General features: G+C 37.0%; 1 protein-coding gene across 2 annotated transcripts; it reads left to right on the forward strand.

Moving 5' to 3' along the window:
- Positions 1 to 6,996: 6,996 nt before the first annotated feature.
- Positions 6,997 to 19,361, forward strand: LOC127378956 (T-cell surface antigen CD2). 2 transcript variants are annotated; one of them, XM_051428337.1, is made up of 10 exons: positions 6,997 to 7,145; positions 7,896 to 7,983; positions 14,102 to 14,383; positions 14,777 to 14,856; positions 15,628 to 15,808; positions 16,021 to 16,083; positions 16,176 to 16,253; positions 17,364 to 17,611; positions 17,877 to 17,969; positions 18,047 to 19,361. In XM_051428337.1, exons 1-9 carry the CDS (start codon positions 7,101 to 7,103, stop codon positions 17,961 to 17,963), a joined length of 1,152 nt encoding a protein of 383 aa, XP_051284297.1. In that variant the 5' UTR covers positions 6,997 to 7,100; the 3' UTR covers positions 17,964 to 17,969; positions 18,047 to 19,361. The 2 variants fall into 2 exon arrangements, with proteins under 2 accessions (XP_051284297.1, XP_051284296.1); XM_051428336.1 differs by having other exon boundaries at positions 17,877 to 19,361.
- The last annotated feature ends 1,074 nt before the right edge of the window (positions 19,362 to 20,435 follow it).

The raw sequence follows: 20,435 nt of genomic DNA on the forward strand, positions 1-20,435 counted from the left end.
GTTCATGTAAAAGGATTTGACAAAACACAAGTTGACTTTTATCATGAAGTAGTCACAGGAAGGGCAGTGTGTTTGTCTGTGAGCCTGACACATACTGCTATTGGTGAATAGCATCTACAAAACAAGACGATGGCCATTTTGGGCATTATTTGATGGATCATTTTAAAATATTTCAGCGAGTAACAAGAAGGAGCAGCCACAGTGGGCTGTTCGATGAAGGACTACAGGCGACACACTGTACCCCTCCAACGAGGTAACTACTTTCACCATGCCCTGCTGTTTGCAGACCAAACAGTGCAGCATAAATCAGATCACAGCTTATCACATTGTTGGATAAAGAGTTCTTTACTAAAAGTAAGTTTGTTGCCTGTACCATAAACATTTCCCCCTTTTTTTTATGTTGTAGTTACTTCTAACAGAGTAGCTGTTCGAGGAATGTTTTGCTGCTGTTACCATTTTGCTTTTATTACATGTACAGATGATATAGATGTAGAAGATGGGAAATAAGGGGAGAGAGACTGAGTATGACATGCAACAGAGGTTGCCAGTTGGACTGGAACCAGGGCCATTGCAATTACATGTTCAGTGTCTTTAACACCAAGGCACCTGAACTACAAATGTTAAGGCCTCTCTGAATAAATAATTTCTTCCAACCACCTCCCACTATTGCTTTAGTTGTTGGCCAGTAGTATAAAGATACTTGAATAAGCTATATGCTGTAAGTTTTTAATTGTAGAATGTAATGTTAAGTCACTAAAATCCCAGGAAAAATATGAAGGGCATGACCTGAGTGTGTGTGTGTGTGTGTGTGTGTGTGTGTGTGTGTGTGTGTGTGTGTGTGTGTGTGTGTGTGTGTGTGTGTGTGTGTGTGTGTGTGTGTGTGTGTGTGTGTGTGTGTGTGTGTGTGTGTGTGTGTGTGTGTGTGTGTGTGACACGATTTATGCATGAAAGAGTTTTTTAAAAAACATCAAAAGTGGTCACTCGTCAAAATCCCTTCAGTGACATCCGCTCTCCTGTTGCTCCCGTCCACCCAGAGGTCAGAGGTCAGGGTCGTCTGCAGGACAGAAAACTTTGAATTGAATCACTATTGAAGGACGGTCACTCCGCTCATCACAGCACCCTGCTGATCTGAGAGAGAGGACCATTTGGTTTGACGCAGTCTAGTTCAAATATCTGATTGGCTACAGTTATTTAGAGCATTCTGATATGATGGCGAAGTCATCTGAAGCTCTCTGATTGGCCGTTGAAGTTAACACAGAGGATTGTGATTGGATTGGGAGGTATCTAAAGGGTTTGTGTGGTGTCTTTGTGGTACTGATGTACGGACAAGTTGGATCAGAGCAGTGGAAAAATAACTGCTCTATTTATAAAGGCCCATTTAACAGAAGAGGGTCATCTGTGTCCCTCACAGGAGCACAAGTCAGCCTGTCCTCCTGCTACCATGATCTCACTCCATCACCAGATCTGATCTGGACTCAGAACTACCCGCTTCCCCCTTTTTACATGTTGTCATATAAAACAGAGATACTGGGCTGGGACCCAAACCAACCAGAAGCTCCTTTAATCTAAACTCTTCTGCTTTATAAATAAAACAGATTCGACAGTCGTTTTCCTAAATCCTGAGGAAATGAAAAAAATAATATTCTCTAATTGTGCGTCCCTGATTTTATAAAGATCATGATCCTTTAATATTCTGTTTCCTGCAGAAGCTATTTTTTTTATGAATTATGAATTCATATCTCATAAATATGACTTTGTATCCAAGATAAGATAAGATAATCCTTTATCATCCCACAACAGGGAAAATTGGTTTAATACAGCAGAAAGGGATAGTGCAAAGAAGAACAAACATCAGGAGAAGTACTGTGAAAATATACTGTATATATTAAAAAGCGATTGCACATATTAATTAATAACTCTGTATAAAATAATACAATTAATCTAAGAAAAGTTCATAAAATGTATACAAAATTGTGAATCTCGTAATAATGTATAATTATTAATATTGTGTCATCCTTCTCAGATAAAGACCTCATGACGGAGTCTATATATATTATATATATATATAGTATATTGCTGCTGTACAGGTTAAGATAAACTTCTTTTTTTGATTTTAAATAAGTTGAGTCATTATTATTGGTTTCCCATATTAAACATAGCAGATAAAGAGTAAAGTGGCGAAGTAGACAAAAACTGTTATGAGAATTTGGAGCAATGTGAGTATTTTATACACTTCTCATCGCGGTAGCTAATTCTCCTGTTTGTGAGCATTTAAAAGTTCAACTGTGACCTAAATATAGACAGGGAAATCCCAAACATGACTGGAAAAAACACAAACTATTAACTATTATTAACTACAACAGGTGTTTAACTGAAGAAGTGCAGTATTAGTCATTGCTTTCTGATGCCATTAAAGGTCTGTTAACATCTGTAATGTCCATAAACACAGTTATATATAAACAACTACAGTGCTGTCAAACTGTTCCGCTAATTATATAGTACAGGATACAGAATACTGAATACCCATTACTTATCAAGGGGAGTAACATCATTTTACTTCAGTTCATACTAAATATTTATATTTGGACATTTAAACTGATATTACATGTAACATTACATCAAAATGGTTTAACAGTGGTTGGTGTTTGTAGTCTTATGTTAAGGTACATGCACATGTAATATAATGGCGCCACCCTGTGGACAACTGCAGTTAAGAGTATCACTGTGTACCAGAAAGACTTGTGGTTCTTTTTGTTGTCGGTGTATTAGTGTTAGGCTATTGATTGTGGTTTGTGTCAGTGGTGAAGAGACATGTTAGACTTTTACTATTTATCTGTGTACTGTTTCTTTAGGCTTTTAGACATTTATATATTGAAAAGGACCAGTGTGTAGGAATTAGTGGTATCTAATGAATGCTGCTCAATTTCGGCTGAATATGTAAATAAGCAGCTGCTTGCTAACAGATTCATCATTAGATAATGAAATATCAGTGTTATATTTATATCTTGTTCTTGGTACTAAAATTTATACAGCTTTAATAAGATAATGTCACAGCATAGAAAGCTCCCTTTTTTTCCCCCAGTTCCTTTAAATTATATTCGTGTTCAGTTTCCATTGGGTCAATTGTGTGTTTGGTCTGTCAAAATATGCTGTCACAAGTAAAATCAGTTCCTTTTTTTTAATGTGAACTTGATCAGAATGTAATCTGAACCTTCAGTCCAACACTTTTCCAAAAGTATGAGGTAGCCTAACCTATTTCCACCAAGTTGATTAACTATATATCTATATCTATAAATGTACACCCATACAGACTCTCACACACAGGACAATAAGGAACAAGTTCAAGGTAGTAATACTGAAACTGAAAAAAGAATAAAGCTGCTGGAGGATGTGAAACACAATAATGACCAAAAGTGACTGCTATACATCTATACGTCAGTGTACCAGATAACTTTAGTTCTCAGTGAGTGGCTAAGTTAGTTTCACGCTGCATATTATAAGCACTTCAGCCACAGTACAGTGTCAAACCACTGTGGAGTGTGGGTGTAGTCTGGGTGCCCAGTTTAGTCTATTTATTTATTTAAATAAATTATCATTTCGTCCTCCTGTGGTTTTCGGGTCAATTTGACCCGATTTTGAAATCTAAAATGTCATAAGTTTTGGTTTTCTTCCATATAATTGTCTGAAAATTACATGGATGGTTCTGTGGTGGCAATTTGCAAAGTATGATCTTGTCTTTCTGTAAGGTTTTATTCAAGTCATCCATGAATGGTCTCAACGCAACCGTCACACACTCTCGTATGTGAAAGTCCGAAAGAGCCCTGATTGGCATTAACACACACACACACACACACACACACACACACACACACACACACACACAAAAAATGTAGCCCCTGTGGTCTTCCTGTGGTCTTCCTGTGGTCTTCCCAGGTCAATTAGACCTGGCCACATTTAGCATTGCAATGGTCACACTATTTCCAGCACAACACACACACAGACACACACACACACACACACACACACACACACACACACACACACACTTCAACTTCAAAACAACTGCCAACTCTCAGATGTGCATCACTTTGGATAATAGAATTTGTACATTTGTAAAATATACAACCTCTGCTGTGCATTCGGCCTCCAGACAACACACGATTTGCAAGCTACACATTTGTAAACATGTTCATTTCATCTTCAAGGAACTACACCACGTCCAGTTGTCCTTAGACTCAACTGACTCTGACATCCTTGATATGCCTTTCCCCAATTGGGGACAAGATAAAAATAAACAAAAAAACTGAGCTTACAAGTACAGCATCCTCAGGGCATTTCACATTTCACTCTGAGACTGCACAATGAAGAGGGCCTTGCTTTGCAAATCCTTTTTGTTTACTGAACTTACTGATTTATAAATACAATTGCATCAGTCAATTTTGACCTGGGGATATCCTGGCTAATATTTTACATATACCTGTCAGTGGTTATCCAAAATAACTAATCATATCTGCTTATTTTGTTCAAAAACATGGTATAATTTCATGTAAATTAAGTATATTGTCCATAAATAGAGGTGTAAAAGAAGTTTAAAATGTGTGGTAATGAGTTGGATAGAAATTGGCTAAAAATATGGAACACAGAATGGTGTGATCATTTTACACTTTATGCTTTATAAACAGTCGAACTAGATGGGTCAATTTGACCCGGGAGGACAACACGTGTTATACTATTTGCTGCCATTAAAAAAATTTAAATGGTTTCAAAACAATATCCTGACTAAACTTTGACATATACCAGTGATAATGCATCAACATATATGCCTCTGATCATAACCATGGTGAAAATAATTCACAATTTCTGCTTTTTTTTTTAATCAAAAATGATTTGTAATTGTATGTAAATTAGGTCTATCATACCATAAATTACAAAAATAATTGTAAAATACATGTTAATGTGTTGGAAACAAGTTAACTAAAAAGGCGAAACAAAATTGGTGATCATTTTATACCTCATGCTTTATAAGCTGTCAAAACAGACCGGGTCAATTTGACCCAGGAGGACCACAGGTGCTGTTTATAGACTACAGTTTAGACTACGACTCTGCATTCAACACTTGTCCTGGGTCTCAGTAACTCCCTGCACATATGGATTAAAGACAAACCACCCACAGTGTCACTTGGCTCTCCAAACCCAATCCTCAGCACCGGCACACCACAAGGCTATGTGCTGAGTCCCCTCCTCTTTTCTCCCTATATATGTTATTGTATCCCCATACACCCCTCAAACACAATCATGAAATTTGCAGTTGACACAATGGTGGTGAAACTGATCTCAAATTGGGACAAGACAGTCTGTACCGTACAGAGATGAAGTCTGCAAACTGGTAGGATGGTGCACAGAAAACGATCAATCACACATCAAAAAAACCAAAGAACTCATCATAGACTTTAGGAGACACTGCGAGGACCACTCTCCTCGAAACATCACACGAGTAGAAGTGGAGAGCGTTTCCAACTTAAAGTTTCTAGGAACCCACATCACAGAGGACCACATGGACAATCAACTCTACTGCTCTGGTAGAATAGGAAAACCAACTTGTCTGCAAAGCTGCATGTTATTGAAACCATCATTTGTGTTGGTGTTTGCATGTGAACAGTACATAATTACCACCCATATAGCTTACCTGGTAGAGCTGGTGCCTCTGCAGAATCCCTGCTGCAGCAGCCATAGGTTCTAATCTGACCATTGGCCCTTTGCTGCATGTCATCCCCCGCTCTCTACAGTTTTCACAGGGTCAGGTTTAATTCTTTTTACAGTGAAAAACAAGATGCAGAGTCATATCTTTGTTTTTTCAATTCACTGGCCTGAGGGTGTAGGGTTGTGTTGAGCAAGCTAAGCTAAGCTAAGCTAAGGGAAATGCAGTGAGTTGAAAAAATGTGTTTGGTCTGTCAAAATATGCTGTCACAAGTAAAATCAGTTCCTTTTTCCTGATATCAACTTGATCAGAATGTAATCTGAAAGCTACCAGATGATCTACATTAAACACATTAAATTAAGCTTCACCGCACTGAGGTTACCTTCCAGAGAAATTGTGTATTTGGTCTGTCAAAATATGCTACTACAAGTAAAATCAGTGTGCATGTCCTTGTGAAACTATTCTATCACTACCACTACCTCCGCAGCAGAATTCTAAAGGACATAACTCAGCCCCATATCAAATACCAAACAGCTTTTACCCCAGAGCCATCATTGAAATGAACTCCACTGCCCCCTCCAAGGACCAACTTCCCAAATCAAGGTGGGCTGTAAATATGTTATGTTATGTTATGTCACTGTAAGTATATACCACATAACTAGCTTTTTTGTTTTTGACGCCATCTCTTTCCCTTAGAAGAGTTTGGCACCTCGTTTGACAGGATTTCCCCACATTCAACATGCTCAGCATCACTTCCTGTTATTATGAATCCAAATTTTATTTATTCAGGGTCATATTTCCTTACCACACACTTTGGAGCTTTAACTGGCGAAGTGTTGTGGCATCTGCAAAACACATTTGTCTGTACCCGATGACAGGCAGCTAAGGCGTGAGTTACGGGCAGTGTTTAACGCTACGATGTGTGTGAGAAGCAACTGTTCACAACGACGGCTGCTAAAGTGGTTAGTGTAGATGCTGCTTTCATTGAAAGAAGAGCAAAGGACAGCACTAAAGGTTTTTCCTCTTCTCCAGACTAATATGGTTCGTTGATCTGACATGACAACTTCCCGGATGGTTAGGTGTAACAAACCATTTGGCGCAGTTGAGAATGAGCTAGATCTCTGTATTGTCATCTATAAGACTTTCTATGATCATATTTAAAAAAGAATAACTAAAACCAGCCTTGTGTTGCTGCCACAGAGATTGTATCTGTAATTGGAAACCACAAACTGATAGTTGCTGCCACAAGCTAAAAGCTCAAGCTTCACATGGGTCTACACACTTCCCCTGCATTCATGTAGTGGCCCAACAGCAACACATACTCAGGAGAAAACAAGGGCACACCAATTTTTTTAACATTGCGTTGCGTTGCGTTCAGTTACTATTACGGGGAGAGCAAAGAATGGCAGTGGTGGTTCTGACATTACATTCAGTCAACAGCTGCAGGGTAAGATGAATTTTGATCTTGAAGCTTAAAATCGCAAAACTAACCTAAATTCTTCTTGTTGCACAGCTTGGAACAATTTTCCTTCATTCTGTTGTCAGTGCACATCTTACTTTATTTTAGACAGTCCTAACCGCATAAATTGTCTGTTTTTAATTATATGAAATTGTCATTTGTGTTAAGACTAGAGCTAGTTTATGAATGTGTGCTGCAGTCAGAAGGTTTCAACAAGGCAGCGCAAATGGAAAGGTCACATTCTGACAGCACATGATGTAAATCATCTGAATCAAACGAATGATGGTGTACAGTGGCAGTTAGAAACAGGTTAAGTCAGTTTATAATGTCAGGTTTTTAGGGTCAGGTCGATCCAAAACTACAATACTAGAAGAGGAAGTGGTTTCCAACTGATGTCAATTTAAGCTTTAAAGTCTGAAACATAGGTTGGTGCTCACATAGAAATAATAAATGATTTGGGGTTAGTTTGTATTTTAATGATCTTTAACTGGAGACTGTCTGTTTGCTCTGAATATGACATTACCTTTGCTTGTTTTGTGGGAGAAAATAGGGCCTCCTGGATCACTTCCTTTAGAAACCATAAACACACAAACACAGGCGTACACTGACACACACACACACACACACACACACACACAAACACACACACACACACACACACACACACACAAACAGGAGGTGATCTAACTGCTCTGACAGGAAATAACCTTGATAATGGAAAGCGGCTGTTCTTTTCAGCTGAACTCAGTGAGAATGATGATGAAGATGGCTGCTGCCTCCACCGTCACTGCGCTCCTGCTCTTCTGCTCCCTCTTCGCCTCTGCAGGTACTGAACAATTAAACAATTACCCACTCTTATGAAGAAGTAAGAAAACTATATAATTATATTTGAGGAATGGAGTTGAAAATAAACCACTATGCTTTTCCATTAGTGTCAGATTCCAAACTTCCATCCTCTAACTGGGTTGATTCTTAACATTTAACAAGAAGAACACAAAACCAATTTTAAACCAAAAAAATCGTTTAAAAAAATTTGGAACTTGCTGGCCAACCGATTACTGCTTTTAAGATGTTTTACTTCCACTGTGTATCTCTACTATAAAACAAGTTGACTGAAGTTCTTCAACCCCGGGTATTTGCTCTATATCAATTATTTTTGGTTTTTTTACATATTGTAACATTTACAAAATCAGTTTTCAAAACGTATTTTAAAAAGTGAGGAAAGTATATGAGTACACAGTGGGCCAGTAATTCTCAAAAACTAAAGAGACTATCCAAATTAAAGGCTGTTCTATAAATCTGTAAAGTTGATTCTTGGCTGTTGCGCTAATGCAACTGTAGCTAAAGTCACTGACATGGGCAAGGGTTGAGGATTGCTGAGATTGCTGTTGAATGACATGAAATATCTGTAAAGTCAAAGTTTACTAAACATTTTTTTAATGCATTTTTTCCGTCTGTTTACGTCCCTAAAGCTGGTACTTTATTGGAAAGGCATGTTCGCAATTGCGGGTGAACACGAGTTGAAACCTGTGCTAGAAATACATCAGATGTAGACAAAAAAAATCATCAAGGAACGTTACCTGCAGCACAAACATGCTGCTGATGTGGTAAAATTGGTCTGAAATGAGGTTACACAGGACGAACAGGAAGCTTCACTACGACAGTCACAGAACAGAAAAACATCATTTCAACAATTGAAACAATCAGACAGAAATAAAATGGCACAATGCAGCAAATAGCCATGATTAAAGCAGTTAAACTGAGTGATACAAAATGTTCATGGTATAAAATATACATAATGATTTACCTAAATAGAGTTTTATTCCAAGTACTTTTTTATTTTAAATATTTTTCTTTCTATCAAATGTAAATGTCTGTTTTGTGAGATACGTACCTATTATTATAAACGTGTTTCAAAAGGTTTCACATGATTAAAATAATGATGTTGTAAAAGACTTATGTCAAAAACTTATTGTAATATAAACTCCAGCCATGACCTATTTTTATCATTGCGTATGAATACAAAAGGCATTTGGTATATGCTCAAGTAAACAAATAATTCAATATAATTATCAAAATGCTGTTTTAGTTGTGTCAGGCAAACTGCTTAAGGCTCTAACTGTTTCAGAATTTGTGGCTGAAACTTTGAAACTGCTTTTAAAATCTTCACACCTTTGTTTGTTGCTTCCTGGAAATTGTTCAGTGGTTACAATAAACAAAAGAATCCTCGTTTAATGAAGAAAAATTAAGCGATACATACTGTTGTAAAATTACTGAATGCAAAAACTTGGAAAAGTTCCCCTCTAGTCAAAAACCTGTTATACTTCTTGTTCCTACACTTTGATGTTTGAACTTTCACTGTGCAGAGTGATGTATGTGCAGAGACTGCAACCGACAGACACTGCAACTTATGCAACGTATGCAGTGAGATACCAGTGCACATCCACTGAGAATGGACTTTATAGTGAAGTAGGAGACATCTTGTGTCCAGCAGGAAAACTTTAGAAATGAACAACATTTGCATATTCATAGATTCTGGAATTTGTAATGAGGTAGAAGGAGTAGATGCCTTTTTAAGGATTTTAATGTGGAAATTAGACTTTTTTGCTGAAAAAAAATATAAAACACACAACTAAACTATCTTAACATTAAAAAACATTTAAAAATTCTGTGAGTATTACATCTACATGTCTACGTCTGCATGTTATCAATATCAGGGTTATTGTGGGAATTAGATAAAGAGTCACTTTTGTCGGGTGGAGGGCTGACAATGACAAATGATTGCTTTTTTAGGTGCGTTATGTAATCTCAAAATACATTTTTTAACTTCGATTTATATTGTTTTGGATGTTTTAAAAACATTATCCCGGACTTCATTTTCTGTCAAAACTGATTCCATTATCCTATAAGACATTCAAGTCACAATTACATTGTAGTATGAGCTAATTGTTATAGCTGAAAATGGGCTTAAACATCTAAATGGGAGCAGTCTGTTGTGATAGAAAACCCTTAAGGTGGACTTTGAGATGTGAAGTTGTTGAAGTATGAAGCTGTTCCACTTCACCAACTTTTAGATGTTGTGAATTGCGTCATTAAACTTCCTCTCAGTTCGATGTCACAATTGGAAAAAGCAACAATATCCAGTAATTTTAACTTGTAACATCCACTGCTAGATGTGATCTTTAGATGTAGATAGAACTGAGACTTCAGGTTTCCTGCCATGAACTGTGGTTTAGCATCAGAAACATGTATGGTTGAGGTTTGGGAAGACTGAGGTTTTGGTTAAATACTAATAAAGTAATCACGTCATGTCACTGTTTATAGCCTTACCTAACAGTATTTAAAGGACCAGTTTATAGGATTTTGTAGCAGTGACTTACTTGGTTCACCTTCACTTTCCAAGTGCAAGGAAGAAACTATGCTGGTCGCGAAATGTGCAAAAACGCAAACAGCCCTATCATGAGCCAGGTTGTCTGTTCTGGCTACTGTAGAAACATGGCAGTTCAACGTCTGTAGCTAAAAGTGGCTCTTTCTAAGGTAACGAAACCCCAACGATTCTAATGGCGATTATACACTAATGAAAACATACCTATGAATACTATATTCCATTTCTGCTAATAGATCCTCCTAAATGTTACACACTAGACCTTTAAAGTCCACATGAAAGGAAAACAGTACTGTTTGCTTCTGCATGTTTCGGTGTTTCCTGTTAAAACAGGCAGCTAGAGGGGGACTTCGGATATTAATTGAGGACATCAGAGGGAAAACCAGTAAATCATTTATATTAACGGATAAAGCGTTTTATTGGACACAAAATTAGTATATGCTCCCGAGTGCGGGATGAGTCATCGACAACTTTTTACTGTCTTTCAGGAAATGGCAAATTCTATAATATCATTAAGAATACCTGAAAATACCTAGAAAATGACTTTTTTCTAATTGTTGGGCCAGATACTGGCATAAAGGTGATTCATAGCACAAACATATGAGATAAAAACACTTAAACATCCATTTTTACTTCTTGTTGTGAGTTGCCTAATCATAACAATACAAATGTTAATCATGCTTTAGTTGTCACAAAGTATTATTACAGTAAATGAATTGCACTGACAATGAATGTTTTGTAGACATATTCAATCTAAATATTTTGTGCTATTATAATATAGATAAAACATATAATCTGGGTGACAGTGTGTTTCTTTCAAACCGTATTGCCAGAGAAATGAAAACCTATCTCAACTAGTGACCAAAATGTGTGAATAACCAGTACCTTGTTTTTTTATCATCATATGGAAAAATCTTAATGGTCTAACTCCACAGATGATGACTCCTGTAACTATTCATTTCCTGTGGGTTGACTTCACTGAAAATGAAACCATATCAAAGTTCCAATCTGTGATTGCAGATCATATAGTTGTGCTAGCATGAGAATCCTTCTTCATTTTGATACTTTTAGTGTTTAATGAAAGGAGACCAATACTATATCATTTTTATATATAAGAAATTTAAGAATTGGCAGATAATGGCAACTATAGTCTGATCTTCACCCTTTAGGATGTGAAAATGAAGGCTGGACTTTAAGACAAACACGTAGGCGAGTGTGTTTTGCTGTGTGTGTCTTTTGAGCCGACTGTGGTCTGAACAGAGACAACAGGATATAATACACTCATCATCTGTCTTCAGTGCACTCAGGCTTTGTGACGAGATGCTCTGTGCAGGACGGCTGCAGAGTTTCACTTCATAGACCGTGTCAGTTTCAGATTTCATGTATGCACAGTGTGGGAAGGTGCACACACACACACACACACACACACACACACACACACACACACACACACACACACACACACAAGGAGGTTTACAAGCATGTTTCAGAATCATTAGAAAAAGAAATTTGACACTTGTGATAATCCTACATACGCCACTGAAAAGCCAAAAAAATAAGTATCAATCAAGGCGAGCCATAATTAATCGAACAATGGCAATAATCAGCACATACACAGAGTATACTCGACTAGGCCTTCTATCAAACTTTCTGATTGACAGGAAATGTCAGCAGGTGGTCAGTAATTTGCCAGATTTGTATACTTTAAAGGAACACCTACTGACTGAGATTTTGTAGATTTGTCTGTGAATTCTCATAAAAAAGAACAAAAACAGGGTTACGCAATTGGGTCACACTGGAAATAGGACGACGTGTTAACTTGTAATCTGGGCCCTCACTTATCAACCACGCGTAGTGCACTGATTTGTGAAGAAACAGTGTTTATGCTTACCGATTTCTTTGTGCTCGAGAATGTCCCCACACTTAAAACCATTCCTACCATCATTAATACATGGTAAATTGATAGTTCATTAAACTTTAATTAATAGTTATTTCACTGTTAGTAAGGCTTTAATGTATGTTATTTTATCATTAGTTTGTGTAATATGAAATCATTTTTGTCATAAACATACCACAACAGACCTGATTATCAAATGTAAAGAAACTATTTAGCTTTATGTGTTAACATTACATTCAACTGTCGTATGCGGTTGGTTTTGACATTGGCTGTCTTTATAACTGGCATGGATCATTTTGTTGACCTCAACTACAGTGGTACAATTTGGACTGGGTTTTCACTTATTCAGTGAAATATCTCAACAGCTTCTATAGAGTGGCACTTTGTTTTTGTTTTTTTTAATAGATATTCAGAATTTGCTATGAGATTTGGAAAGGACGTTTGTAGTCCCGAGAGGACGAATCATAATGTTTTGGGGAACTTTCCATGATCCGGCCGAACTTTCCACTTCTAAAATAAATGACGAAATCCCAGGCTGAGCACATTCAGGAGGATATACTGTTTCACTTTCTGTACATTAACATTACGCACAGGTCTACATTTGTTTGTTCCACCCACTTGTTGTCATATTTTAGAGCAGGGGTCTCCAACCCGAGGGCTCCGAGTGACCTATGAGGGGCCTATGATTTCTTTATCCAAAATATTTTCTTCATAACAAGTAATGGTACAAATTTGTTCCATTCAAATAATTAGTGATATGTTTTTATTAACTAAAAAATGAATAAAGCAACTAACATTAGTTTGGATTCAAATGAACGTGTTAATAATCAATCACAGCGGTAGACCAGCAACTCCTGTGTTCTGCAAGGTAAAATTACTCTTTTAATCAAAGGACTCTGAAGGCTTTGAAGCGAGCCATATAACAGCTGCAGTTCCCCGTCGGAAAGGACAAGTCTGAGTTGTTCAATTCAGTTGAAAAATTGCTTCTCTTTATGACATAAGAACACATCCAACATATATTGTGACATTCTGTTCGTACCTTCTCTCGTAATATCATCTAAACTAGCACAGCACAGACTTTCATCCATCTCATCCATCTCAGTTCAAACAAACATGCCACTGAATGCATCAATTTAACATGGATGTTCGTTAGGACTGCACAATTAATGGAAATATCGAAATTGCAATAAGTGCAAAATGAAAATCGCAGAAACTGTAATTTTTTGAGAAAGGTTAAATGTCAGACAAAACAGCAATTTAATTGCTAAGTGCTGTAGAGCTGAAGAGATACCCTGGCCTACAAATCCTGTTCTCCAGATTTAAGAAAACAGACCCCAACCGATGTCACATCATCATGATTTTAATGCAATTAGATTTGTGATGCAAAGATGATCATTACCACACTAGTTGTGAATCATATCTCCCACAAAAAGCTTAGAGAGCCCTGTTTTAGGGTGTAATGACCTCTGCAGCCATTGGTGAGGCTTAGCGTTCTGAAAAGCATTAATAATACCAGCACTCAAGTTGGCATACACAAAAATATCACATTGTTCTGCATTTGAATTTGTTGTGATTGTTTGGGGCATACATAGAATAAAATGTCTCACTGCTGTGTCATCTGATTTTCCTTTGTATTTCCCTATCTTTCTTTCTGTTACAAAGACTCTCAGGATCAATGTGACATCAATGTTGCAACAAACGGGAACATTACTGTGCCACTGAACCACCAACTGAAACCCTCAGAACGGTTGATATGGACTCAAGGCAATACAGTGATCCTCACACGCAGAGAGAACACAAAGAACCCAACAAACCTTTATGAAAATGGATCCCTGAAGCTGACAAATGTGAAAAAAAGTGATGGAGGGCTGTACAAACCTGGGGTTTTTATTGGTGGACAGGCAATACAAAAGGAACTGAAAAGCATACTTTTGTGTATAATTGGTAGGTAACAAGAAATCGTGAGTACATTTACTTTGTTTATTTAAGTATATCTTGATACATCTGACTGTGCATCCCTCCTTATTGCTGCACCTGGGTCAGAAACAAAGGTCTGCAGCCACCTGAACAGTTTTAATTATATTACCTAATCTGTCCACATTGATATGAACATGAAACCTTAAAATGTGTTTATTAAAAATCCTGGAGTGTGTTGTCTGTTATAGGCGTACAATATAATCAAACATCAGAGAAGTTAATTTGTTTGTTAATTAGTTTGGATCGCTACATCTGTTTTCATATTTTGTTCATCATGATACGATAATTATGGTGTTTTTACAATGCCTAATGAACACTGCTTAAAATAATGTTTGATCTAATCAAATCTACTCTACTCAGATCCAGTCCCAAAGCCTAAAGTGAGGATTGAATGTCCCAAAACCGGGAACAAAATCCAATTTATCTGCGAGGTTGGTAAGGTGAGGACAAAAACCAAGCATGAGTTGAGTTAAATGAAAACGTACCTATGAGCATTATATTCCATCCCGCCTCTTTAATGCACACTGGCTGGACCTTTAAGTTAGGAAAGAAACCAAATGTGAGAAAGTAAAATCCAGATTTATTTTTTGGCCAATTTTGGCTGCTGTAACCAGCCATTATCAGAAAGAACAATGTAAAGGAATATAGAACAAGTTCAGTGTTGATTGTTTGTCTCTTGTTGGGGGTTGGAGGTTATAGCATTAGCTGATTATGGGGCATTATAGGTGAACATTCTACCTGAATTTGTAGTCACTGAAAAAAACTCCACCCTCTTTTTTGGGTCAAACCACTATTTTCAAGGTCATAATGAACAGTTGTATTCAACCATTTTTCCAATTGTTTTTCTAATGTGTGAATCCTCCAGCTGCTCATGGCCTCCACATAACAAAGACACATTTGTAATTTTGCCTTGTCAAAGTAAAAGCCCTGAAATAAATATATTAGCTAAACATTTCTGTCACTGAAGAAAAAATAATATTAATACTTTTATATTCTGATTTCTCAACTAATTAGCTTGGCCCTTGTCTGTAGCGGATCAAACCTTACAAAAATAGTATTTGGCCTTGAACATGTGTTTGGAGCCTGCTTTGTGGTCTTAACTTATCTTTAAACTCCCCTGCAAGGTTTTACTCTGGTTCTTTTCTTTTGCACTTGGAATATCTACATATCCTCATGATAACTCACTAATCCATGATATTTTTACCCAAAAGATTGCACCCAAAGATGTCAGCATTGAATGGCATCGCAATGGGAAGGTAGTGGACAAGCAGAAGGATAAATCTTTGACATTTAAAGCAGATGATGTGATGACAGATACCTTCAGCTGCAAAGTTACCAACCGCGTCAGCTCTATGACGTCTGAAAGTCTTAAACAACCCTGCATTTCGACCGGTAAGTACTATCCAGTGGTTGGTACAGCCTGCTGTAAACAGTGGCCAGTTGTCCAGCCAATGACTTTCACTGCAGTATAAACCAGAACTGATTGCATACAGAACATTCATTATTAAGAATGGCTCAATATGAAATGTTTATGTTTAATTTAAAAAAGAAAATGAATTGAATCAATACTTATTCACTGTGTTTCTTCTCCTCTTTCTTTCCAGGGTTTGTTTTCCCTGAAGAAGTATTTGGAATTAATACCTGGATTTTGGTGGCCATTGGAGGAGGTGTGTCTATTCTCTTATGTAGCTCCACAGATTCTAATAACATCTTTTTAACTTGCACTTGATCTTAAATTATTATTATCCATCCTCATCAGGTGTTGTTATGGTGCTGATTCTCATCATCATTTTTTGCTGCGTCCGGAACAGTCGGAAAAAACGCTTGCAACTGAAGGGTAAGGGGTTTTGTTGTTTGTTTTGAAATACCAATATTTTGCATTTACACCTGACTGTTTACTACAGTATGTTCTTAGAAAATATGTATGTAATCAGCAGCTTCAGAGGAAGCAGTGTGTTACTTCTTATCACACTGTAATTCAAGCACAGAATGCTTAGACAGTAATGGTCGCTGTTCTGTATTAACAAAATCTGTTAACATAAAAAACTGAGGCAGAGCTTCTTAAAGACAGATTCGGCCGATTGGATGAGCTGGTGTGCCTCCTGCTCCTCCTGAACTTGAATAATATGGAAAATACATTTGAAGTTGATTGAACAAACTATTTTTGACTGTGAGATGAAATTCATAATTACAAAGCATACTCAAGATAAATTAAGTGTCTGAGTGTTGAAATCACCTTTTGGTAGAGATAACTTTTAACAATTATCATGGAATCATGGAAACAACATCTAAATTATATCAAAACAAAAGTCAGGCATGTTATATATATTTGCATACACTGTTCTTTTCACTTTGTATGCTTCCATACATAGTTTACTGTGTGAAAGTATGGGAAATACACCAGTAAAGCCAGACCATTCATTTCAGTATTAGTATATATTATTGAAATAATAATATTCAATTCAATTCTGAATTGCCTTCTGAGCCCACCTAGAGCCGGGGTCTGTCCGAGGTTTCTGCCTTTTAACAGGCAGTTTTTCCTTGCTGCCGTCGCCAAGTGCTTGCTCATGGTGGTACTGTTGGGTCTCTGTAAATAATGTTATAAGGAGTTCGGTCTAGACCTGCTCTATTTGAAAAGTGTCCTGAGATAACTTCTGTTATGAATTGGCGCTATACAAATAAAATTTAATTGAATTGAATTGAGTCACTTTTTTTATTCCAGTTCAAAAGTTCACTACATCTGCCACCGTACCTGTATACGGCATAGGTCTCAAAAGGCCCACATCGGTGGGGCTCTAGAAATCAGTACAATTAAATACTTCATACTTCAGAAGACTTGGGAAGATTTGGTAGTTTTTAAAACACTACGAATCATGTATGAAGTAAAAAAGAAAAGAAATTAGTAATTTTAAATGCTGCAGTCTATAATTATTTTCTCTCTCAACAGATGAGGAGGAGCTTCGTTTGGGGTGGACCAATCCCAACCAACAACAACATCATCATCATCATCATCACCAACATAGTCATCTTCCCGAACAACAACATCCACATCATCAGCACCATCATCAGCAGCAGCCGGCCGGCCACACCGGTCCGCGCCAACATCGCACCAAACAGCCGCGCAACCAGCAGCGTCCCAAAGCCCCAGACGTCCCCAACGATCAGCCTCAGCCCAGCCCCAGAAGACCTGCACAGGTAGGACATTTTAGTAGATCTGCTCCTGGGCTCCTGGGCTGCTAAAAACGTAATGGTTATACTCACATACACCAAGAGAAGGTGTATTTTGGCCATGATATCTGTCAGTTATAATAACATTGTACTCTCCAAAGTATCTGCTCAGATGTGACATCGTCAAGTCCAACAGGGCGAGAAACACAAGCATTCAGATGAACATATCAGTAGTATTTAGAAAACTAACTCAGTGTGGCGTCTGATCCGACACTTTTTCACTTCCCTTCAGGCCCCCAGACCAGTTGATAATGATGATGAGCAGCCTCCTCCTCTTCCTCAGCCCAGGAAAAAAGCTCCCAAAACACCAAGAGTGTGACACCATGTGAGTGTTGGAGTTTAGACAACGTAGTCAACTCCTCTTTTCACCTGCCCTTCTTATTTTTTTCATTTTCGTTCCAGATTCACTTCTCTCCTCCCTACTTCTCTCTTGCTGTTTCTGTTTGACCGAAGAAGATGAATTCATCCAAACTCAGTAAAGAAAAGGAGACTTTACTACTCTATACCATGATTATGATTAAACATCATGATTTCATCAGGATGTTTGAACAAACTAATAGTTTTTTAATGGTTGCTAAAAAAAAGCAAATAGATGTTTGTTAACGCTGAACTCAAACTATGACCCTTTGGAAGCTTTATTATGACAAGAACAAACTTAGACTGCCCTCATTTGTATGACACTGTATGTCTGTGGATTTATACTTTAACTAGTAATATGTCCTTTTTCTCAAGATATCAATTATCTCATCATTACAATTTAGGTAGTTTATTATGGCCATCAGAACTGTAACCTTGTTCGATAAAAAAGTAACTTTCCGTGAAGAGCTACCTCCTTTTCTCCTATTTTCATCTATCATTTTGTCCTGTTCTCCTCTGTCTGTTCTTTTCAAGAATGTTAGGGAAATTATGGGGTACAGAAAGGTCATTATTACAAAAAATACTCAGTACTTAGTTTTTTTCCAGGCCGCAAAAAAGATTGTCATTGTACATTTGTAAGCACCTCTTTTTAATTAATTTTGTAAATGTGTTGTGAACTGATGACTTTTTTTTGCCTGACAAACTATGTTTCATTTATGCTTTATTTTTGGAAACTTGCTCATCGGTTGTCGCATATGACACAAATTTTTTCCGAAAGCACAGACGATATTATATTATATATTATTAATAATGTCATACATGTGTTCATAGACATAAAACATACAAGGAATCATATTGCTGTGCTCCTCCACTGTCATTCAATGTTGCATTTAACTTTTTGTGTAGTATTAAAATGAGTGGTATAAATTATGGTGCAACTTTTCCAGTGAAATAAAAGTGGGGGAAATGAATTCATACTGCGTCATTTTCACCTCCGCAGCTCTGCAGCTATGTGTGTGTCTCTGTGTCACTCACATATCCTGTCTGTTTTAGCTGAAAATGTGTTTGTGGTTTTGAGTGTGTTCGCTGTACGTGTTGAGCTACTGCAAGATGATTATCTAGTGTGTGTGTGTGCATTTGTGTCTACCGGAGCTCTACTTGAAGCTTTATAATAGTTTTTAACATATGTGTTAGGCCCAATAATTTTATACATGAATTATATTTGTTAGGTTTGCAGATGATATACATTTATTTAGTTGCATTCACACCTCCTAAGAGTTGATTTGAACAAACTGTTAATTGAGTTTATGATTAAATTCATAAAGCCTACTTATGATAATAAAGATGGATTTGAAAGTCACCTTTTGTTAGTGATCATTTTAACAATTGCCTTGCTGGGAACCACACATGATGTCATACACAGGAGTTTTTTTGGTACTTGCAGCTTTATAGGGAATTGGAAATGACAACATTTCTAATCTGTACTATCATGAGAGTAAAGGGTAGATGGGGGTGAGAGATTTGTCTTAATCTTATTCAAATTACACAGATTCTGTCATTGCTTGCTCACTCACTATACATTTTCCATTTTGGCTAGCTTGCCTACTCTTTATGTAAACTCATTCATTGCTTAATGCTCTCTTTATGAGCCTTATTTGATGTTAAATTGTAAATCTATTATTAGCAGACATGGCACTCCATATTTATTGTATTTTTGTATTATCATTATTATATATTATATTATTCTCTATTACTGTCACGTAACAAAAACCCAACGATTCTTATAGTCAGGTTATTATACACTAATAAAAACATACCTATGAAGATTATATTCTATTTCTGCTAATAGATCCTCCTAAATGTTACACACTGGATGTTTAAGAAAGCAAAATTCCCGTGCCAAGTTCTTTTAGAGAGGAGCGACAGAAAGCATCCGGATTGGAAACATCACAAACTAGCATTGGATGTGCGTGGCCCAGGACAGGAGGACTCTACAGCAGGCAATCAAAACTACCCAAAAGAGGATTGGTATGCATTTACCCAACAGTTTCTTCCCAAACATTTTTACTTTTGTCCCCTCACAAAAAACAACCAACCAGTATTTCACAAGGAGTTATTAGAAACAAACAAAAATATGTTTTCTTGTCAATCATCTCAAAACCCCTAAGATTTATCTGTTGGCATGCTACACCAACACAGCAGCAGAAAACAAAACAAGCTGAAAATACACAGAATGCAACCACAATGTGGCATCTCCAATGTATACAATTATCACCTCCACTTGGAGTGCTAATATTAGAGAGCACTAGTTTATAAGTGTAAGTGTATATTTTTTATTTTATTCAAATTATCTTTAGACTTTTATTTTGTCCTATTTTTGATATTTACCGGTCTAATACGCACACATGCAATGTGGGGGGAAAATACAAAAAAT

The sequence above is a fragment of the Dicentrarchus labrax genome, unplaced genomic scaffold (genome assembly GCF_905237075.1).
Source record: "Dicentrarchus labrax unplaced genomic scaffold, dlabrax2021, whole genome shotgun sequence".
In the NCBI taxonomy this organism is placed as follows: Eukaryota; Metazoa; Chordata; class Actinopteri; family Moronidae; genus Dicentrarchus; species Dicentrarchus labrax.